General features: G+C 41.1%; 1 protein-coding gene across 1 annotated transcript in view; it reads right to left on the bottom strand.

Moving 5' to 3' along the window:
* The window catches only part of FAT1 (FAT atypical cadherin 1), a 175,414-nt gene that overhangs the window by 40,934 nt on the left and 109,793 nt on the right, over positions 1-24,687 (bottom strand). The window contains exons 4-11 of the mRNA XM_011980777.1: positions 22,881-22,942; positions 19,520-19,849; positions 18,928-19,138; positions 16,615-16,754; positions 11,948-12,223; positions 11,617-11,827; positions 2,437-6,504; positions 1,727-1,923 (exon numbers count right to left, since the gene is read on the bottom strand). Of these exons, the coding sequence (XP_011836167.1) occupies positions 1,727-1,923; positions 2,437-6,504; positions 11,617-11,827; positions 11,948-12,223; positions 16,615-16,754; positions 18,928-19,138; positions 19,520-19,849; positions 22,881-22,942 (5,495 nt within the window). The remainder of the gene's footprint in view (positions 1-1,726; positions 1,924-2,436; positions 6,505-11,616; positions 11,828-11,947; positions 12,224-16,614; positions 16,755-18,927; positions 19,139-19,519; positions 19,850-22,880; positions 22,943-24,687) is intronic.

Below are 24,687 nucleotides of genomic sequence, written 5' to 3'. Positions count from 1 at the left end.
ATCAGGCATCCATCCACAACATGCTACCCAGACAGCCACCTGCACACCATCATGGGCCCCAAATGGTCTGTTTCGCATCCCAGCTCCACTCGTCACCCTGCCTCCCCAGAGTCCTCTTCTCCTCTACCCAGGGTGGCACTGCACTGGTGTCCTCCTTCTCCTTCCAGCTCAGTCCCCTTCTCCCTTTGGAAATCTCTCTCTCTTCTTTTATCCCCTTTTTGTTAGTATCCTCTCAAATGAATTCAACTTTCAGCTATCCAGAGACAACGCCAAGTTCCCACACCTTTCCCTGATACCCATCCAACATCTCGCCTTCTCTCAGTGTCTTAAAAAAACATGGTCAACTGGATGTCCCATTACTTTAGCAAACTGGAACTGGAACTCGACACGGAACTCCTCCAAAGTCAGCCCCCGGCTCAGACTCCTCTTTGCCATGGCCTTGGTCGCTCCCTCTACTCCTGTAGAAAGTCGGGCTCAATGGCATGCCCGCCGGCTGGCACAGCAGATGGTCTTCCTTGGTAGTGGCTTTGGTCCTTTCGCTCTTTCCCCACCTCTGCTTTCCAGGGCCCCCTTGCATCCACTCCTCCCTGTCTAAATAATGGGCACAATGCTTCCAAACTAAGCTTTTTTTTTTTTGAGACGGAGTCTCGCTCTGTCTCCCAGGCTGGAGTGAGCGGTGCCATCTTGGCTCACTACAAGCTCCGCCTCCCGGGTTCCCACCATTCTCCTGCCTCAGCCTCCCGAGTAGCTGGGACCACAGGCGCCCGCCACCTCGCTCGGCTCATTTTTTGTATTTTTAGTAGAGACGGGGTTTCACCGTGTTAACCAGGACGGTCTCGATCTCCTGACCTTGTGATCCACCCGCCTCGGCCTCCCAAAGAGCTGGGATTACAGGCGTGAGCCACTGTACCCGGCCCAAATTAAGCTTCTTAAGGAATTCGTCTCATAGCATCTCTACCTTACCGATACAATAGGCTCCAAAGTCCCTATTTTCTCCAGGATAGAGTTCAGATCTCCTGGAGCGACCGCCACCAGCCACTGTCACCCAGTTCACCCTTTTCCAAGACTCTCAGTGCAGATTCCCCACTTCCGGAAAACTCAGTGGCGATTCCCACAATCCCTCCTCGCGCTCCACGGCTCCTCCCCACCCACTCCTGACGACCCAGTTACCGCCCCCGAGGCTGAGCCAGCCCTTCTCACCCTCTGGCCCCAGGGACCACCCCTGCTCGAGCCACATGGCCCTCACCTAGTCTTGGAGGGAGCAGCTCTTCCTACGTCTACTTTTAGTTCTCACTGAATGGTGGTGAGTCCCGCAGACGCAGGAAGCACGCTGTCCACCTCTGAGATTCTCTAGCATGCAGAAGAGCAGATGTCCCCAAAACAGTGTCCCACGGTACACCGGCACTTTGTTTCCAGTCAGATCCTTCCCCCCAAATAGCTGTATCCCCATATTAAGAGAATCCCCTCATGAAAAGTTTACAGAGCATTTTCAGTGTTAGACACAACTGTAGTCCTGTCCATAATTTAGTTATTCAGAATGAGGTTTCTGATTTATTTAGCATTCCTGCAAATAGTTCTGAAGTTTTTCCAAGTCTTACCCCATTTAACACCTCTGCTTAATCAGTAAGCAATCATAAAACACATGTCAATTACACCGCAGTCCCAAATGATGGTCATTAAGAAATTTAAATTCATAACACACAAATGCAAGGGAAGAGTTGCTTACCTTTTCACAAACTGGACTGTTGTCATTTGCATCAAGAACTTTCACTTCAACTATAGCTTTTGACGAGAAGGTGCCATCAGTTGCTGTGATAGTAAGAAGGTAATTGTCCCTTTTTTCCCTGTCTAGAGGTTTCTTCACATATACCTTCCATTCATTCTGTATATTTTCAACAGCAAACTGTCCCAAAGGATCCCCTCCTATTAAATCAATGGAGGAAGATGATAGTCAAATTTGTTGAAAGGATGAAAGTAACAGAAAAAATAAACTGCACCGTTTATTTATGTTAACAATAAATAAATGTTACCGTTTAAAAGAATTGAGCATTAAAAAAATCAATTTGGCATCTATTAGTTTTCCAATTTACAAAAAAAAGGGCAGCATTAAAATGTATAAACATAGCATTAAGACTACTAAATAATAATTTAGCTTGCATTAATACTATAGATTTTTTAATGATAATATATTTATAATACAGTAAGTATAAGGTTCAAAAGAATGAGTCACAAAAATCAAAAACAGTCTAATGAAACAACTGGTAGCTTTGCTCAGGTAACAAGCTTGAAATGAGGCTCAACAGACGTGATTTCTACTTATTATTTTAGATATTTAACTAAAATCATCCCTTAAGCCCTCAATTTCCATATAATACATATCTTACAATTTATGCTTCTAAAAATCATTTTAAATTAAACTGCCTGAAACTTTTTTACCTGTTATGAAATATGTAACTTGTCTGTTGATCTCTTCAGAATCGGCATCTGTGGTACTTAAGATGGCGATCACACCGCCGGGGGGGTCATCCTCACTCACGGTCCCTTTATAGATCTCGGCCGTGAATCGTGGTGGACTATCGTTGACATCGGTGACGGTAACATCCACAATGGCTGTGGAGGACAGCTGGATCTTTTCGCCGTGATCTGAAGCAACCACTTTAATCTGGTAATTGTCTCTCTCTTCATGGTCAAGTTCCTTTAAGGTTGTAATCCAGCCTGTTTCCATGTTAATGGCAAAGGATTCAATGACTTCCACACTTTGTGACTGATCCAGGCTATACATAACTTGGCTGTTGGTTCCTGAGTCAGCATCAGATGCCCTGATCTGAATTACTCTACTTCCCCCTGGCAGGTTTTCAACAATGAATGCCTCATATGGACTAGATTCAAAGACGGGGCTGTTGTCATTTGCATCTTTCACTTGGATACTAACATCTACAGAAGCCACCATCTCACGGTCATCCTGAGTGCACCTGGCCAGTATGGAAAACTGATACCACTTAGTTATCTCATGATCAAGACTCTTCTCCAGCTTCAGCCTCCCGCTCTGTCTGTCAATCACAAAGGACTCATCCCTATTGCTTTCTGGGGTATTCCCTTTGACCAGGCTGTAAAGAACAGTCCCACTATGTTCTGCTCGGATGAGATCTATTTCTGTTCCAATAGGCACGTCCTCCGACACTGTATAGGTATAGAAAGGTTCTGAAAATTTTGGAAGTTGCGTTTCTGGTGGAAGGATTTTGACATAGACAGGAACAACAGATTCTTTTGATGGAGACCCATTATCCACAGCTCTAACAAAGAAAGTGAAGAACTCATTTTCCAAGCCAATGAGGCTCTCCTTTGTAGTGATTACACCGGACAGTTTGTTAATTTCCAAATTCTCTTTTACACTTTCAGAGTCTGCTTCAATGGCATAGGTGACATCGGCATTGGAGCCCTCATCGGCGTCACTTGCGAGAACTTTAATGACTGAAGTCCCTTTAGCAGCACTGGATCCGATATTCACTTCGTATTTGGTCGCCCGAAATTGTGGTGCATTGTCATTGTCATCTGTGAGGATGACATTCACAGTGCAGAAGGCAACTTTGCCTCCAGCGTCCTTAGCCATTAAACGGACTGAGATCACTTTCTCCGCTGGGGTTTCTCGATCAAGTTTTTCCAAAGTAAATATCTGTCCTCTCTCATTTATGTAAAATCTGTCTTTGGCAAAGTCATTTACAATATGGTAAGTGACGTCACCATAAATACCAGAATCCCCATCCGTCGTTTTCACCTCCATCACCAGGGTATGTAGGGGAGCGTTTTCAGCTAGTTCCACTTCATATTCATTCTGAAGAAAAGCAGGGCTGTGCAAATTGCCTCCGATGACAGTCACATGAACCTGGGTGGAACTTCTAAAAACGCCATCGGAAACTGACAGGTTAAGACTGTAAAACGGCTTCAAGGTGTGCCGGCGTAGGTTTGAGAGGGTGATAATTCCTGTTGCACTGTCAATGATAAAATGTTTATGATCATTGCCGGACAGAATGGAATAGTGCAACTTGTCGATGTCCGAACTGTCTGCATCATAGGCTTTGACACAGGTCACAAAATGCCCATGAGGGGCATGCTCGCTAATTCTGGCTTCGTAAATCTGTTGTTCAAAGAGTGGTGGGTTATCATTGAGGTCGGTAACGTCCACCGTGACAATCACGTCACTGCTCAGCGGTGGCATACCACCGTCGACAGCCCTCACAAAAATCGTGTGCCGCTGGGACTGCTCGTAATCCAGAGTTCTGAGCAGTGAAATGAGGCCGGTGCTGCTGTCCACATGAAAATGATCATGACTCTTGCTGAGATTCCCAAACAGCTGGTATGAGATTCCTCTATTGGGTTCTGAATCAGAATCTGTGGCTCTGACTTGAACAACAGATGTTCCAATTACAGCTGCCTCAGACAGGGTTGCTGTGTAAGACTGCTGAGCAAACACAGGAGGGTTATCATTGATGTCCTCTACTATGATGTCCACAAATACCTCAGCATGAGCGCCCGTCAAGGAGTCCGTTGCGCGTATGCTCAGTTTATATGCCGGGTGGGCCTCAAAGTCCAGAGGAGCTATGACGTTGATAACTCCAGTATTGAAGTTAATAGTGAACTGGCTGAAAGGGTCTCCGTCTGTGATGCTGTAGAACACTTTCAAGCCTTCCGGGCTGTTAGCCTGTACGTGGACCACAGGGCTGTGCACCTGGACATTCTCTGCAATCTCTGCACTGTAGAAAGGTTTTTCAAACACGGGCATGGCTTTATTCATGACAGTGATTGGAACCATAACTTCCGCTGAAAAGGCCGGGTTCCCTCCATCTTTGGCAACCACTGTAACAAGATATTCTTTATTTAAGGTGTCAGGTTCGAATTGCTTTTTCAGTGAAATTTCACCCGAGGGTCCAATTTGAAAGTATTCATGATGTTCCTTAAGGTAGTAATGCACTTCCCCGTTTCTGCCACTGTCTCTGTCTACAGCAGTGACATGGCGAATGACATGGCCCACCTCGGTGTCCACTTTAACAACGGCGTAGTAGGGAAGGTTGACAAACACCGGTGCGTTATCATTTTGGTCTTCTACAATGACCTTCACGACAACGTGGGCCACCGCGGAAGGCTTCTGTTCTTCTGTCACTTCCACAACCACATCAAACGCCTCCTGCTGCTCACGATCGAAGGGTATACCAGTGGTTGCCAGGACTCCTGAAGTGCGGCTTATCTTAAATCTGCGATCTGGGTTGAGGATGTGATAAAACAAAGGCTCGTTGATTGGATTCCCAATGGCAGTAATGACAGCTAACGTTTTGGCCTCCGTGGAATTCTCTTTCACTACTGCAGAGTAGACATCCTGGGTAAACTTCAGGTGACTTTCTCTGCTTTCTTTCACATTAATTTTGACAGAGGTCAGGCCAGCAAACCTGCCATCGGAAGCTCTAACGGTTAGCTCGTAGCGGCTTCTTAACTGAGTTGTGTTTTGGACAGTTAGAGCACCAGTCTTGTAGTCCACGGAAAACTTCTCCCCGATGTTGCCTTCGGTGATGGAGTAAATCAACTGTGAGAATGCGCTGGAATCGGCATCTGTAGCATTTACTGTGATGACTTTTACTCCTTTGTATGTTGGCAACAAAAGAGATGCTTCATATAATGGCTTGGCGAACACGGGAGGGCAGTCATTAATGTCAATTACATGTATTGTTACATTAGCTGCATACTCAGCAAATAAACGTGGGGTTCCCATGTCATGCACTTGTACGGTGAAGTGAAAAATGCTTGTTTCTTCATAGTCCAGACTGAGGACTGTATGAATAGCACCAGTGCTAGAATCAATAGCAAAATATTTGTGTACAGATGGTTCAACAATGTGGTAAACAAGCAAAGCATTGGAGTCTTTATCAGCATCAGCTGCTCGAATCACCAGAGGGACATTCCTGTCTGTGAGGACCACGCTGTTAACTGAGGCTGACTCACTAATGAGTCCTGTATATTCTGCCTGCATAAAAACTGGCGAGTTGTCATTCTCATCCTGCAGCTGAACTGAAACTGTCGTATTAGTGGACAGACCAGCCATGTTCGTTCCTTGTATTATCAACGTGTACACGGGCAAAGTCTCAAAGTCCAGGGCTTTCTGAGTGATGATACTTCCAGAATGTGGATTAATACCAAAAGCATCACCTATATTTCCATCTTTTATTTCATACACCACCGATGACTGACTATGGGCTGTAACCATCCCAACAAAACTCCCAATGCTGACAGTTTCACTGATTTCAACAGAATAGTCTTTGGATGTAAACTTCGGAGGGGCGTTGTCAGCAACTGTGACGAAGATATGCACAGAAGTTACTTCACTCATTGGTGGACTGCCCTTATCTGTAGCTTTTACTATTAAATCATACTCCACTTGGTTACTTCGATCTAATTCTTTGGCAGTTTTAATAGAGCCCAAGACAGGATCAATCATAAAAGAATTTCCAATGTTTCCTGGAAGGAGAGGAAAACATACATGTTAGACAAAAATACAAGGAGCAATAGAAGTAGTAGTTAGAGAAACAGAAACAAAGGCATCCTCAACAATTATATTCTGAAATTAAGCAGAAACTCAGGGATGTCAACATTTGAATGGAATATTCAACTTGTTTTATTTTTATCCACCTAATATTTTACAGAATTTTGATCATGAATGATGAAAAACAAAAAACAGAAGAAACAGCCCTCTGCGCTTAAAGCCAAATCTCCCTCTCTGGGCTGCACTGGGAATGTGTGCTGGGAAGACAAGGTTATCCTTCCACAAAGCAGTTGAGTAAGTCCTTTTCCAGGAGTCCCTCAAAACACTCCTGGACCACATTTGTATTTTCAACGGTCATGACTTAAGAATTCTTAAGATGCGTATTCATTACAGAAGATTTCGATTCAGTAAGAAATTGACGTCAAGCTTCGAGGGACAATTGTCCATGGAGAGATGTGTGTAACCCGTCCCACTTTACAAGTTTTGAAGATTGCAACAACATTCCCTTCTTATCTTTTTCAGGTCAACTGATCCTCTAGGTCAGTGATTTTCCACTGGGGGCGATTCTGCGCCCAAGGAGACATCTGGCAATGCCTGCAGACATTTTTGGCTGTCACTACTGATCGGAAGAGGGTGCTCCTGGCGTCTCGTGGGTGGAGACCAGGGATGTTGTTAAGCACCCTACAACGCACAGGGCAGCCCTGCACAACAAAAAATATCTGGTTCCAAATGTCAGCAGTGCTGCAACTGAGAGGCTGCTTGAAGATATCGAGTGTCTCACCTCCTTTTCTTTGGACCTTTTCAGGCTATACTATATGTATCTTTAGCTGTAACCACAGCTCCAGAATATTCTATAATTTCGTATCATCGACCGAATCTTCAAAGAGATGAGCAGTTCTCTACAGCCCTTTTGGATAAATCAGGGCAGCATTGCAGGCTCTCAGGTTTAATCTATCCACGAGCCCTCCATCCTTTTTCTGTCTCATAAACAAGCATCCAGAATTCACCATCCTCGTCATAGCACAGAATCTGTTTTCCCCAAATGAACTATTACATTTACCCAAAACAAAGCTCACTTGCCACTTAACTGCTTTCTCAAATTCTTGCTCTAGGTTTGCCATGCATGTGGCATTTCACGGACCAGAACTACTTAGTGTGAGCTGCAAACCAGGGGATTAACCAAGCACTTCTTTCTCCACATCATTAACAGTAAACACTTCCTCTACAGTCTTCATTTCCTTCCTTTAAGACATTTTCCAAAACTCCATGGCCATTTTTTGGAGAGCAGATCCAGCCTGGCTTTCATTAAGTCTTACTGGCCCTGCATCCAGGCCCCAAGGCAGTGCCTCAGTCTGCAACAGGGCAGAGGCCCAGGCTTTCCTTAGGTCCTGATGCTCTGAGCTGAACCCTGGCCGAGGACTGGGTCCTGCTGCCTCTGCCAGGCTGTTGAGACACTAATTTCCGGCCTGTCTGTATTTATGAGTCAGTGATCCCAGGTCCTTCCTGATTGCATTTTCGGCTGTCGTCAGAACTCCAAGATCCTTTTCTCATCCCACCTGTACATCATCCTCACTGTCTAAAATTGTGACTGACTGCCTGGCCTAACACAGGAGACTGGGGCAACCATGGTGACTCTTCATCCCCACCCCTCAGACCTCCCTATGTCTGTACTCACCAGCTGACCTAGCATATTGTATATTCATTCTTCTATACCCATTTCTCTCTTACTTTGTACAGGATAATCTTATCTTGACAATGAAGCTTCAAATACGCAAGGCCTCGAGTGGAGGAATGAAGACTCTGGGCTGCGGAGGCGGCTGGTGATGCTAGAGCACACTGCTTTCTGCAAAACTTGCTCCCTGCCCTGCAGCCAAGCGGCCATTCTCTTTGTCCTCAATCAGGAGCGCACACTCATCTCAGAGCCCCAGTGTTTGATGCATCCTCTCCTGTATTCTTACTGTTTCCGTCTCATCGCCCTGTGTCTTCTTTACAGCATGGATCACAACCTTGCTCTTTATTGGCCATGCAAGGTTCAGAAACATCCTATATTATCCTTTATTATCTGGGGCATCGTGACTCTGATGAACACAGCTTGGAGCATGTCGCTGATAACAAGGTGAAACAGGAACCCAGCTCGTCATGTGATAGATGGATCCCACATACATACAGATTAAGGCAGAAGTCATCAGATTTGCAGATGGGAAAGCAGCATCACGTTTACATGAAGAAACAACGAGGGCTGCTGAGGGGCAGAGAGTGCCTCTGCCTGGCCTAACGATAGGTACGTGCAGAGACGCCGAGGGGCACGGGTGGTGGTCAACAACTTCCTACGGTGGCAGAAAAGGTCTGTACGAGGCTGGGGGCTTATTCACTGACTTTAGCTACAATATGAGTGATTTTTAAACAACTTTAAATTGTTCCCTGTATGGGAACAGGGCAATTAACTAGACAAATAGGCTAATTTTTGCTCTTAAGCTATTAAGTGGATTACACAGAACTGTGAAGGGGAGTCTGTTTCTTCCCCTGTGGACACACTCTGGATGTTCAGCTGGGGCCCACTGACCGGCAGAGTGGCACCCTCTATTGACTCTAGAGGCAATTATATTGAACTTAAGTTGGGCGAAGAAAACCAATTCTAATCAACAAGTATATTTACTTATGGAGTGTCTTCTATTTCCAGGTATTAAAATGGTTTAGAAGTAGTGGTCTAATAATCTACTTTTTAAAAAAGACATAAGAAGAAAACACCACACAGACCGGAGTATGGCACTGCCATGTCTCTAGCATATAACTCAATGCGGAGTATGGCACTGCCATGTCTCTAGCATGTAACTCAATGGTTACTGAAAATATCTCCTAATTAATTCCTTGTTCCCTGAAGACTCCTAATCAGACCAAACCTTTTACTCAATTAATTGCTGCTAGTTAAACATGCAGTGTTATGTACTGAATTTATAACTAGTCTTTTTGAACTTTAAATGTAATCTGACACAAATGAGAAGCAGGTAAATACCTTTTACTCAATTAATTGCTGCTAGTTAAACATGCAGTGTTATGTACTGAATTTATAACTAGTCTTTTTGAACTTTAAATGTAATCTGACACAAATGAGAAGCAGGTAAATATGAGTAACTTAAATGAAAGGCATTGTATGAACATTTTATAGTTTGTACTATTCCAACAGATGTCCACCTCCTCCATCCCCAGCATATGCCCACACACCCTCCACAAAACTCTACTGCATGTTAATGGCAGTGGTCTCCTACAAAGTAACTGCTGAGCATAATTTTTATATTACCAAAACTATAAAAATAGCTTCTTAAAAGCCCTAATTCTATGCCAGAATAGGCCACTGGTATTATCTATTCATTGAGGAGGGAGTTCCATTCTCAGAATACCAGATTCCTAACCCTATCAGTCATTAGAAGCATTCAAAGAATGCACATGCTTTTACTCAGACACCAACAATCACATTTTAACCACCCAGTTGTTGAAAATTCGGTGAAAGCTAAGGGGAAGTTTAACGTTTTCTCCTACATAAACTCAGCCAGTTTGTCTGTGGCAGAATTACTTTATTGAAGTACTCAGGCATGCACAAATGGAAAGCACTGTTTTTCTAACTGCAAATTTCTGAACCAGTGGAAAAAAACTTCATCTTTATTCAAGGCACTAACTACACTACATTTTAACACCGCAATCACAGGCAGTGTATGAGATCTTATTTGTGACTAATGAACTCAATTTGGTTGTTTTAAGGGAAACAAATGAAATTTCAAATATGTTAAATAAACATAGTTTAACCACTTAGAACACATCAGTAAGTTTTTTAAAATGACTCTCCATTTCCCCCAATTTTGATTACCTGATCTATAGTTAATCTGTACCTGTAACAAGCCTAACGCCTAGGAGAGACAATTTCTAAGTATGCAGAGCTACAGACTTAGAAAAAAAAACACAAGTTAAATGGAAGATTTTAATTCTCTAAACTCATTACAAAGAAGACTGAAAGGGACTATATTTCTCGTACTAACAATGGTGCTGAAGAAAACGGAAAACTGTCAACTGTCTTCTCAACATTTCATCACTTTCAGAGGATCTGGCCGAGCAGGAAGTCCTAAAGCAATGTGAGCCCTGACTGCACAGAACCGTTTCCACTGAGGTGGAACTTTCACGAGACATGCATTGGGGACCCAATGGCAACCCCTTACCTACCATGCCCAAGGATGAATGCTCCTAACACAGCACCTGGCACATAAGTGAGCTTCATCAGCCCACGGAATGAATGAATGAATGAATGAATGAATGAATGAATGAGGGAATGGTAGCAGAAAACAGACCAAAAACATCCTGCTATGCCGGGATTGCTTCCTGGTGATCCCCCTGGATAAACCGACTCTGGATCTCTTGGCCTCTGGGTCCCGGAACCGTCCAGGCCCACAGCTCCAGCCGTTTTTTTTTCTGCCCTTGCTGCCTCAAGCCCCACCCCAGCAGGCCCCAGCTCTGGGGTCTAGTCCTCAACCCAGTTCCATGAGGGAAATCCACCTGTTAAAGGCAAGGGGCAAAAATCCAGGTAACTGTGGAAGGGGTGGGAGGGGCAGGCACCTCTTCCTGAGGTTTGAGCCACTTACAACGAGATGAGTCAACGCTGATACGGAGCTTCCTGCTCTGCTGAAGAGAAAATACTCTCTGACAAAAAAGTAAAACGTTAAATTACTAGGCAAGTATCTTCCTAAGTGTGTTTAACCAATATTATAGAAGAAAGTGTGGTTAAAATAATTTCAGAAATACTGAATTGGTCAAATAAAGTTTCCTATACTGTGGGGCTTCTCAGAGCCTTGAACTGGGCTAATACTGTGAATCCCCCAGAACTTCCCCAAACTGTCTGATGGGCTAAAAGTTAAAAAATAAAAAATAAAAATAAAAAAAATCCTCTTTCTCCTAATATGCAAAATTGTATCTAGAGATCAATTTAAGCAATTGTGGCAGATACACAGAAATGCTTCAATACCCAGAACTGATATTGGAAAAGTAGAAACAGACTTTTAACAATTGCAAATTTAAAATGCCACTGAATGCTCCAAAAATACCTGACTCAATCGAGTACAGCACTTCGGCATTTTTCCCTTTGTCCTTGTCCAGCGCCGTCACCTGCAACACAACCGAGCCGACGGCCGCCGATTCATACACCCGCCCTTTGTAGGAGGAAGCGGTGAACCACGGGGCATGGTCATTCGTGTCGCTGACATTGACCACAATCCTTGCAAAGTTGCGTTTTACAGGCACATCTTGATCTCGTACCTAAAGGAATCGACACATTATCAATCCCATTGGTGTTTTTCTTATAACTAACTGGAAATCACAGTTAATCCCACAAAGGCCTCAGGACCAATGGTGGGAGGAGAGAGGCAGAGTGCCTACCATGACTGTGAGGGTGTGCTGGTGAACGGCTTCATGATCGAGTTTCTCAGAAGTATAGAGAGAGCCGGTTGCAGGATCGAGACGGAATTTCTTGAGACTCAGTGGATCTCTGCTGCTCTGCAGAGTGTAGATTAGTCTGTTTTTCTCATCCTGATCCACAGCACTGATGCGCACAATTTCTGTTTCTGGCACCGTATCTTCAGGAATAACAACTTCATACTTCGATGTAGAAAACTGAGGACGATGGTCATTTGTGTCTATTACTTTGATGAATACCTGTAATGGATGACAAAATGGCTCGTACAATAATATGTCCAATTACGATGTTTTAATACTTAAAGAACCATGAACAAAAGTCAAACACATTGAAAGAATGACACTGTGGCAAAATAAAATACAAATAGGAGAAAGGCAACAAAAACCTACAATCATACATGTCTTATAACATTTCTCACGGGTATATTACTTATCTAAATATGAGTCAGATAATGATGATCTATCTGAATTCTTATAACTATGAAGACAAAATGTGTGTACTTTTCACACTTGCCACGTCTTTATGTGGGCTTAACTTCTCTTATGCCTCCACACAGAAGGTATCTGTAGATCACTCATGTACAGATAACAATTTACTTTACCAGGATTTATAGAAGACTAATTTCTTATATCAGATTGGAATCTGCAACTACCAATCTACTGAGGTGAGTAAGATATATGATTATACTATCTAAATTTCTCATTCTCATTTTTGACATCCCAAGCCCCAGATCATAGTTTTTTTTAATATGTAAAAAGAAAAAATAAGAAATGTGTTTAGAAATCACCATATTTCTGTAATCATAAACCTACATGTATGTAGTAAATATGTTTACTCCCTAAAAGCAATTTAGTCAATAGACTGAAAAAATAAACTCTCTTAATTGTGTCCACATAAAGTAAAAACCTTTGGAGGAAAAAAAGCAAATGTTAAGAAACTTGGTACTAAGCTAAATTAGAAACAAACAAAACTTTGACAGTAAGAGGATTAATTTTCATAATGAAAAAACCTATGGATTTGGCACAGTGGAAATCACTGCCAATTACAAAACATGGTTTAGAGTTTATGAAGAAAACTGCGCTTCGTGGGGGCATACGGATCTGCTGTCCAAGCAGCACAGGAGGCCAGAGACCCAGGCAGAGCTGTCAACCACATGGAGAAGGCCATGAACAGAGGCCTTCCGTGAGGGCTACATCAGTGTTCTCATAGAAGACCAAAACATCAAGGATGTTTTAGTTAAAAAAAACATAACATGACATTTTGTATGAATTCTAAATGCATCCACCAAACCATGGAAAGGTTTCATGTGAAAGCTATGTAAACCTTTAAAACTACAGATGCCTCACTTTTACAGGTCAATGATGATCCAGAAGGGATGACTATAAAGGCAATTACCATAAATTAGATTATATATTAATTTCCACTATACATTTAAAAATTACTTTTCCCATGTATTGGATACTGGGCAGAGAAGTTTAATCCTGCTCCAAGCTCAACTATTATTAAGTAGAAGGAACTGAAAGTAAAAGCAAAATTCAATTGAAACACACTGATCGTGCATTTCCATGCACAGTGCTTGCCTACATAACACAGTGGGTGTGAAATTAGCATGCAACAGTCCCTGCCCTCACAGAGCCACCAGGCTCACCAGGCAATGTTCTGCACATGCACAGCCTAACCATGTCTCATATACTATCAAGTAAGTTTTTAAGAGTCCGGAGACTGGCTGAGATGTTCAGAAAGCTCTTAAGAGGGAGACAATGATTTCTTGGATGTATTTTTGGTTGGCAGGTGAGTAAGTATGAGGAAGGGCTGCCTCAAAGACATGAGGGCAAGCAGTGGGATGGAGCATCCTGCCTTTAGAGGTTGGAGAGGACCTGGAACTCAGGGATGATATAGTAAAGGAGCAAGAAGGCAGAATCAAATATGCGGAGCCTCGACTCCAGAACTGATGTGGGAGGATTACACAGCTCCTTTTGGTCAGAAGAAACTCACTTCCAAGATGAGCGGCAGGGATGAAGAATGGCGACTGGAAGGTGAACTGAGTGTCGGTGGGACAAGAGCGCAAACCCGAGCTGATGTGCAACAAAACTATGGTTTTCTGAGTGCTTACTGGGTGACAGGCTCTCAGGGAGTGAAGAACAAGCGCCCTGCGGGTCATCTCATCAACCTTCCTAAGACCTCCAAGAGGATGATTACCACCACCCCCACTTTCCAGGTGAGAACATGGACACACAGAGAGTTACAGCTATTTGCCTCTGGAAAGGAATACAAGAGGTGGAGCCGGGATTCCGACCAAGTGAGCTGCTCCAGAGGCCACGATGCTGATGCTCGAGAGAAAGTGAAAGAAGATATGAAAGCAAAGCTGTTTGAAAGAAAGAAAACAAAAGGTAACTGGATTTGGTAAGTTACCTGGAGATACAAGAGAAAGCCAAGTGACTGGAATCAATAGCGGTCAGCATCCTAAGCCACACACGCAGGACAGGCAAGCCGGGAGAAGAGCTGTTTCCGTAGGGCACTGGCAATTCTCCCACCGTCCTGCCGCCTACCTCTGCTGGAGGCTGCCTGCTTGACCCACCAACGCTCACCTAAACCTTCTCAAATCGGCATCTGCTGCCCCTGACCTGGAGACACAATGGCTGCTCTGTTGATTTTTGAATGTTACTTCCAAGCCCCAATCCATCCCCGCGGTATCCTAGCGTCTCACCGCTCAGCTAATTCCTCTGCTCTTCAATCCATCCCCGCTGTATCCTGGTGCCTCTCACTGCCCAGCTGAGTCCTGTGCTCTTCTCCAGGTGGCCGCTGCTGCCCCGTTCCACCTGCTCCCGCCCAAATTCGTATTTCCAGGTTCTCAGCTCAAGAGGAAAAATAATCTAAACACAAATCATTCCCTCTGTCCCACACCTTAACAGGTCAACCTGGGCTCACCGTTCTCCTACAGTCCGACTGCCTTTCCTTGTCAGCAATTAGGATAGCATCTAGAGCCTATGACAATGGCCCAAAATAAGTTACAGAAGTATCTTTATACTTCTGAAACAATGAAATTTAAGATATTCTGTGTTCCCAAGGAAGAAAACTAGACTCTCTTTCCTGGGTTTTACAGGAATTTTAGTCGATACACATCATATTTCATGCTAAACTTTTCACTGCACTAATTAAAAATACAATTATTGGGAAAGAGTTGCACTGTTAATTACTCATAGAGGTGTTGTCTTTAGTAATGAGAATGCTTGGCAAAGACGGCCACCTCCACAGCTTATGAAGCTCCTTCTGTTAGATTTCTGGGTAGTCGATTCTGTGAACTGGTCTACAGTTATGCCCCTTAAATCCTTCTCTCAGAATTATCCTGTTAGATTTATTATAATTTATGATGTTTTTATTCTCATTTTTGTGCTCTAAAATTTTACAAGGGCTTATGTTTAAAGAAAGAAAATCAATAGATTTTGCTTGTTTCTACAATGAGAACAGCTACCAACTAAATTGAAATTTTCACACCATACTAGAACTTTTACAAGACAATCTCAAAATGACCCCGAAAGCATACAGCATACATATATCAATTTTATATACACTAAAAATCACAAGCATTTAGAGAAATATTTTTGTAAATGGCTTTAAATTATCTACCCATTTATTAATCGAAAAGACATCACAGACGATAATTTTTATCTTTTAATGCAGCTCAATGACTTAGCAGATGATCTGGCTCACTTAGGATTTAAAACAGTGTAATCTAATGCTAGAAAACTGAAACTCAAAGGCATCTTGTTCTCTGACATTTAACCTCTTTCTTTTTCATTTAGGCCACAGTAGGTTATAAATACACCTTTAGCTCTGCCAGCCTCGTGGAAGCTCCAAGAAGGCAAGATTGTTGCCTGTTTTGTTTCCTGCTATTCACCTTCCAGAATGGTACCTGGCATGTGACAAGTATTCAACAAATACTTGTTAAAGAAATGAGTGAATGACACTCTGCTCGCTCCTGAAACCTCACGATGATTCTTCTCTCTAGGAATATTCCTTCTGTACACTTCAAACGGCCCACACTGAGAACCAAAGAAAAGTAGTAAGAAAGAAGAGAATTTAAATTTAACTTACAGGGTTTTAACACGTAAGTGTGAAATCCCCATAATCTGGCCATCTCAATTATCAGATAGGAGCAAATAAAGGTGTTAAAGGAATGATGAGAACAATTTTATTAGTTATTTTACATAGCCAGGAGGAATCCAAAAAAAGTGATTTAGAAGATGAATCACTCTATCCAGTTTTGCTGAAACTGATTTAAACAATTCATTCTCAATAGTGATGTACTTTACGTTAATATAGTTTAAAATGAGCATAAAATTCGAAGATTTTGATGGCATAACGTTGGTCTGGTTTTGTTTTTGAAGTCTTCCCTCAAAATTCTCAAAACTGCTTAATTATATGCAAAACCTAAATTGGGATATGGAATTTTCTTTCCCTAAATAAAAATTCTTAGTGTGCATGTGTGTAAACTATACCAACACACAAACTCTTCTGATTTTAGACCCTCACAGGGCAGAATCCACCGCTCGTATTTCCTGTGGACCCTCCCAGTCAGAATGTTATCTCCATCCTCCTCTGACAACCGTATCACTAGTAATTCACTTACCTGAGTGAGGATAGTGGCGGTTCCATCTGTGGCCTCGACTGTGAGGTTGTAGTTTGACTTCTGTTCTGCATCAAGAGGTTTGGCAACAATGATGGTTCCAGTTCCCTTGTCCACATCGAAGTGACTGTCGTAGTTGCCACCTAGTTTAAATTGGGACAAAAAAAAGTAAAAACAGTCACAGGATAACACTCCGTAGTTTATTTTGTGGCTTTCTAATACTTAATGGCACTGAAAAAAACTTCTAATGTACTAGCAAAGAGTTTCCAAGGAGGAGCATTTTGAAAGACAAGAGTGGCCAATTAGAAAGACAATGCTTGTTATGGCAAAGTGAACCCTAATTGTCCAGGAAGCAACTAACTGAAAAAAAGCAAGAAAGCAACTCTGAAAACAAAGACATTGCTAATACTGCCAATGAGTTACTTTCAATTTGCTTTTTCAGGGGTTCTGAATTTCTCTTCAATCTTTATCTTAGTAGTTATACAAACCATTACTGGGCCATTTAAAAGTTTACTTACTAAGAAAACTTTCTGATACTTTCAGCAAATTGGCCTAATAAAATAGCTATTAAAAATCAATGTTAACTCTAAAAAAAAAATAGTGGTAGTTAACTTCAATTAGTCCTGGCTACTATAAACTATTTGAAAATTTTTTTTTCTCATTTTTGACAAACACAAAGCCTAATGAAATAAAAGTTTCTATCCTACTAATATTATCCAAATATTTTTGATAAAACTCTCTTTTCAAATCCATTGACCTAGATATAAAATGAAATGGAATGAAAGAAAATAGAGGCTTAATGTCATGATGAAATTCTACTACTAAATCTAACCAAGAAACAAAACAACACACACGACGTCTTAAGAGAAACCTAAAACCACAGGGCAAGGTGAGCATTACGTGTCAACATGTTGGCGAATGGGATGGGTGACCATGCGCACACTATGGAAAAAAAAAAAAAAAACAGCAATGGAAGATAGTCATTGGAAATAAAAAAGTTAAAAAAAAAACAAGGCTTTTATTTTAGATCTCATAATCTGAGGCAAATTATGTGATCTCAGCAGATACCTTCTGCTGTACAGTTCGGGTCACAAGTCATCTGAAAGATGTAAAAAACTTCTCTAGCAAGCGTGTCTCCTGGCACAGCCAAAAAGAAGCAAGCACGCATGGAAAGCAAGCACAGAATAAGAGCAATCAATCAAACCAGGTCCAAGCACAGCAAGGTTACACAGCGAGGTCAGGTACTGCACAGCAGCAGCCTGTCGATCTGGAAATGTGATAAAAGTTAACAGAAAGCAAACAAACGATTTTGAGTATCGTTAACTATGAAAACAGTCTCTTTTTCCCCTTCCCTTAAAAGTATGCCGTAAGAGTTTCATAGGTGTTGATGACATGGATTTCATACAATCACCAAACTGGTAAAAGAGCCCAACCATTTAGCATGAAAGTTCCAAAGGTAAGGCCTGGCCCGACACACCCAGGGGTCTGGGTCCATCAGCTGCAACTTTTGGGGGCTTGGGAGTAACATGACTAAGGGGCAGAAGAGGAAAAACGGACATAAAATCTCCCCTAGAGAAATGAATCGCAACAGATACACTTGTTCTTAAATACCCTTGTAACTAAAATGTGAGGAAACAATTAAAAAAAAAAAAAAAATCTAAGATGCCAAAGTCTAACGTGAAATTTAAAAAATATGTTGACTAGGGTATTACATTCAATGTGTTACCTAAACTACATGACAAATAAGAAGAAATGGCTTTAGCAAGTAAACTTTACTGGAGGACGAAATAATCTAATGAATCCTCATTCCTGTTGAAAATGAGATAAATAAAACTAAAAACCCATAGCTGGTACAACTTTAAAGGTATACGAATCAAAATTTGTAAGCTTATTCCCTCTTAAATATTGACATGTGACAGTCACACAGGCATAGCTACTGTAAATGTTCCAATCATATTCACTAAAAATAACGATGTTTTTAGTGGTTATGTTATCAATAATTAAACATTAAGAAGTTGTGCTTTTGGACCAAAACATTCAGGGCTTTTGTCTGTAACTCTTTGATGAACTTTTAAAAAATTTTATTTTTAAATTAATAACTTGGTAGAATAGAGGACCTATTTTAAACAAGTTTAATATATGCTATATATTGTGAAAAATTTTGCAATCAAAATATTATGGTTTAAAGCAAATTCTTCACCTGTCAATCGTATTCCCAATTTTAAATCCTGACACGTGCCCAAAACTCATCAAACCGTATGCAGATTCTCCTCAGTGTAACCCGTAAGGACAACGAAAACGAGGAGGAATGCTTACCCGTGATGTCAAACCAAAGAGGTATGCCAGGAGGCTCAACAGATATTACTCCAATCATGTGAGCAACGGGGTCACTTTCCATCACAGTAAAGGTAAAAAATGATTCTTCAAATGAAATGGGCTCCGGGGACGGTTTGGGTTTGGAGATCCATTCAATGTGGAGTCTGGTGGTCGATGACTTTTGAGGGCGACCATTGTCAACTGCCTTAATCTGCAACATTTGGGCAGAGGGGATTAAAAACAGCAAATCAGAAGTTACCACCCAGAAATGAATGGAGCACAGACTGGTTTGGTCTTAAACTGAGCCAATTTCAAACATTTAACATTTGTATACTGTGTGCTGAATGCTTGATGAAAGAACAATGATTTCATGACCACATGCAACAGAAACAATGAGCACCCTGAGTGACAGATGAAAAGGAAAAACAAACCCGTGCTTCTCCAACATCATCCGGCACTGCCTAACGGGGCCATTAGGTCACAAACACTTCAGCCATTTACAAAACAGAAATAAAGTTACTAAAGAAGAAATGCAAAATAAGGTCTATAGTCACAACATATAAAAAATTACACTACTACAATCTGAACTCACGGAAAGAATATCATATTCTCCAGCTGCTGAAAACTTCTTGGACGAAACCACCCCAGTTTTCGGTTCAATGAAGAATTTGCCGTGCTCATTCCCTTCTTCGATGCTGTAGGAGATTTCGGCATTGGGGCCTTGATCTTTGTCGGTGGCTATAACGCGATACAGGGGCTCCCGTCTGGCATTTCTTTCCCGGTCTGGCTTTTCCCGCTCAGGGAGTCTGATTTTGTAGAACTTTTGCAGAAACTGAGGTTTGTTGTCATTTTCATCAAGGATTTTCACAATGACTCTTGCAATGGTTGATTTGGGGGGACTACCATTGTCTGTCACAGTAACCTGGTTTTTTAAAGTTAACAGATAAACATGTTAAGATACACTATATAAAAAGGATCTTCTTCCTAACGCTACTCCGCATGTGTGTGAAGCTCTACCTTTCGCAGGGCACGAGGACTCAGACACAGCAGCTCCTCATTCCAACAACAGCGCTGGAAGGAGGTGAGGCAGCACCTCCTATCTCTACAGGGAGAGAGTCATGGGGGCAGGCATGGCTAAGAAAGAAACAGCCGCACCCCTGCACGCCTTCCTGACCACGCCGGCTCTCTTCTCACACTACTGTAACTTGGAAAGTGAACCTCACCCAAATGTTAAGCTACCAAAAACTCAATACCTTTAGGCCATGGAAGTGATACGTGAAGATTCGGCTTTACACATTTAAAGAGTCTTCTTAAAAACAATACAGTCTACATACTTAAAAATAAAATTTCCAAATATCACGTAAAAAATGTTAAACTTCATCAATAAAATATGCTAAATTGTCATTTAAAAGTATGTGTTAAATAAATAGCACATCTTTTAATACTAGTAATCACCATTTTATTTTGGCTGTTTTCCTCTACAGATATTTTATAGGAGTGGACCTAAACATTTAAATTTAAGACCAACTCATTAAATAAGATTTTCAGTAAAATGATGTTAAAATAACTTTCATTTTAAGTAAACTATCCATACATTCTTATATTCTATTTCGGAAAAAATATCAGAGAGTCTTGAGGACTGCACTGATGACTGTTTCCATATCCATAAGAGACCATTTCACCCTTAAATCAGATGTTCACGTTTATGTCAATGGGTACATTAAATGTAATGGTATTAGTAATGCTTATTCTCCCCTCATCCACACCCCACCTTCTTCCAAATGAATTACCAAAACACTAAAAAGAGCCAAGCAGACTGAAGTCTGGCAGTTGTAAATCCTGTTGCTTATTCTCCCCTCATCCACACCCCACCTTCTTCCAAATGAATTACCAAAACACTAAAAACAGCCAAGCAGACTGAAGTCTGGCAGTTGTAAATCCTGTTGCTTATTCTCCCCTCATCCACACCCCACCTTCTTCCAAATGAATTACCAAAACACTAAAAACAGCCAAGCAGACTGAAGTCTGGCAGTTGTAAATCCTGTTTCTTATTGTATGACTATACCCTGATGGTGCTTGTCAAAAATATTTAAGTAGTTGTTTTGCTTTGTGTTATTTACCTTCCTAAGCTTTTTCAAAATAAAAGTATTACTATTTTAATTTTAAACTCTCGAAACATTTCCTTTTCATCAGTTTGCATATGAGCTTTAGAAAAACAAGAAAGAGAAATACAAGCAAGCACTCTGTTTTTTAGTATTCATCACCAAATTGTTTCTAACTTTGGGTTCAAGAACCAGTAGCTAGCTAGTTACAGCTTTCAACACCGAATGCAGACACACTATCTTTAAGACAGCCAAATCAATGCCAGCACTGGCTCTCAAATACACCACACCAAAAGGACCCTACTGAAAAATACAGAAATTATGTATGCTGAAGGGGAAATTTATTTCCCATCAATGTCCAAAAATTACTTTCAAAGTGCTATACATCTGGTATCTGCTTCCACTTAGCCTTTGATACTCACTGAGAAAAGAGGGCTCTGGAGTGAGGTATGCAATTAATGTGAAATTTGCAAGGACTGGAGCAAAATGTCAATGTAACTACTGCTCTCCCATCTTCTCATCTGTTTATTTTTGTCAGCCACCACACTCGCCCCTTCTGTCAATCCTTGTAGTGAGAGAATGAAAATTCAAAACTGCTCTATCGTAAAGAAAATGAATTCAAGGGACCTTTACACTCTAAGAACTAAAAACTCAAGATGTAGTAGATGAAGCAGTTCCTAACGGAGAAAGCACCATGGCCATGAAACCACTTTTCCCAGAGGGGATTCCCAATTCCCATGCACACACAGAAAAAATGTGTGTACGCATGCACACACACAGACACACACTGCACAACTACAAAAAACTAAGTATTTACTGACAACGTTAAGAAAACTTGACCAAGGATAAAATGAAATTAAGCAGGCATTATAAACAGCAATATTAAAAGAAATTTTCAGAAGTTACAGTTTAGAATTTTGTCACTTATACTGTTAAGAGTGGAAGAAGAGCGCTGATAACTCAATTAAACAAAGGCAGGTGGCCTTTTCCAAGCCTAACTCTGACAGTGAACACCAGCCTTCCACACGGGACAGAGGGATATCTCTACGGGGCCTCTCCGCGGTCTGCCTGTCTCTTAGCCGCTTCCTGATGACACGGACCCGCGATCTCATCAACCTGACGTCCACGTTACGCTCCACCTTCCCTCTCCAAGTTACTCGTGGTCTTTTTCTGCAATGGATTTACTATTAGCCAAAAACCAGGTGACCAATAAATGATAAGCAGCTGTGGGTTTTCTAAGGCCTAAAAGGCATTGTAAAGTAGCCATGAGAATGAGAAGTCTTATTAGAACTTTCTAGAAGAGCACATCTGAGACTTCCATCTACTTTTACTTTTGAGGCATTTAAGAAGCACCAACTAAGTAATTCATAGTTTAAAATGCAAAAATAATGCAATTGTTTAAGAGCAAAAAAATGAATCTGGAAACAAATTACCTCTAGTTAAAAAGGTTGAAATAGATCTATAAACACCAACATAAATATATCTCAAAACATAACAGTAAAGGGGAAAAAAGATGCATACAGAAAAATATCACTTATGTAAATGCAAATGAATTCTACGTGACACTGTTTACTGTTCTGTTTGCCCTGTGTGTCTGTGTGAGCATAAAACACAAAGATCGGAATGGGGTCCATGACAGTGGCCGTGTATTCTGGTAAAGTCATTGAGGGATAAAGGGCACAAGAGCTATATTCATTAACAATTTCCTTATATTCCTTTTTCCTAATAACCAGTAAATAATATTAATACAACAAAATATTAATAGCTAAGAATACTGGTTTATGGGAACAAGATTGTTCTTTCATGATACTTATAACTATGTCTTTAAGTATTAAAGATAAAAAAAAATACCTCTAATATGTGTTCATCTTGCTGTTCTCGGTCTAGCTTCCTTGATGTAGTTGTGATGAGACCTGTAAAACGGTAACAGTTCATTAATCCTCACAAAATAAGGTCAATTACAAAATATTGCAATTAAAATCATACTCTTGGCCAGGCACAGTAGCTCACGCCTGTAATTCCAGCACTCTGGGAGGCCCAGGTGGGTGGATCACTTGAGGTCAGGAGGCCAGGCACAGGAGCTCACGCCTGTAATCCCAGCACTCTGGGAGGCCCACGTGGGTGGATCACTTGAGGTCAGGAGTTGGAGGCCAGCCTGGCCAACATGGTGAAACCCTGTCTCTACAAAAAATACAAAAATTAATCAAGCGAGGTGGCGCGTGACTGTAATCCCAGCTACTTGGGAGACTGAGGCAGGAACTGCTTGAACCTGGGAGGTGCAGGTTGCTGTGAGCAGAGATCACACCAGTGCACTCCAGCCTGGGCAACAGAGTGAGGCTCCGTCTCAAAAATAAAATATAAAACAAAACCAAACTCTTTTAAAAGTCTAAGCGAATTTCTTCTCAAGAAAAAAAGAAGAAAGAAATTTCTTACTAAAGAAATTTAATTTCCAGGTATGGTTAGTTATTTTGTCTACAAACAATAGCATACTTTATACTTTCTTACTTTAATGACTCATAAACGTATTGGATAAATGACAAATAGTAAGAAAGTGGAAAAACTCAAATCAGTTACATTTTCTGTTTGTTAGTGGTTTCAATACACATTTTGTCAGAAAAGATTTTTTAAAAGTGAGATGAAGCTATCCAGGATTTCAATCTCATCCATCTCCTTTAACTGCTCAAGAGATAACTGAGAGTTGACAGAAATAACTTCTATAACTGTATTAAAAAGGGCTATTGAAAATAAAATGTTAACTCTAATTTACTACCTTTGAATTATCCACTCTCATAAATAAAGAACTGTTATAAAAAAGCAATGTAATTTTCTGGGTAATCTTGCTCATTTAATTTCTCATCCAAGAAAATTAATGATTCTCAAATTCCATATTCTAGAAAAAAAAATTTCCTATCAAACTAGGCTATCTATACGAGTTTTGAACTCTCTTGAGAACTTTAATAACTGCTCAACTGTCAGCATATGTTGGAACTAGAAGGTAATTACAATTTATAAAATATATTCTTGTGCTCCACCAAAACCACAAACAAAATTCCCCTAACCACTAAAATGTCGTCCCTAATCTGTGTTGATGGTGACAGGTGCATCCAGCATGATCTGCACCTCTGACCTTAAAATCAGGTGGAGCCTGTGTGGCAGGACAATTACCAGGGCTAAACGCTCTCCTGCCAGCGCTGTTTTTTTTTTTCCCCCCCATAGGGAAATACTTCAAATAACTCACATTTAGGAATAGACTTTATTAATCTAATCTGTTTTCTCCCATAATCTTAACTAATTTCACTGAACTATCAATTAAGGGATATTCAAAATGTTTCTCTGCAGTTGTCAGTGAAAGTTTTGTGTTTTCATTTAATTCAAAGGTTTCTTTTTTCCTTAGTTACTAAGAATCTAAATTAACACTATTTTCCTCCCAATTGGACGAAACAGTGTTCTCTTTTTAACACGGACAACAGAAGACTGTATCATACCGCCACACTGGGGTTTCCCCAGACCACACGTACAGATTAAAAGGGGCTAAAGGGAAACACTTCACACTGCTTAAGGGTGTAAAAATGACACTTAAATGTGGCACAAGCTTAATTTTCATTAGTCAAAAACCTTTTAAGTTAAATCTTTTTTCCCCTACCAAAAATGTACCACC

The sequence above is a fragment of the Mandrillus leucophaeus genome, unplaced genomic scaffold (genome assembly GCF_000951045.1).
Source record: "Mandrillus leucophaeus isolate KB7577 unplaced genomic scaffold, Mleu.le_1.0 Scaffold217, whole genome shotgun sequence".
NCBI classification, from domain to species: domain Eukaryota; kingdom Metazoa; phylum Chordata; class Mammalia; order Primates; family Cercopithecidae; genus Mandrillus; species Mandrillus leucophaeus.
The sequence above is the reverse complement of the archived record's forward strand: the minus strand, read 5'-3'. Positions and strand labels throughout refer to the sequence as shown.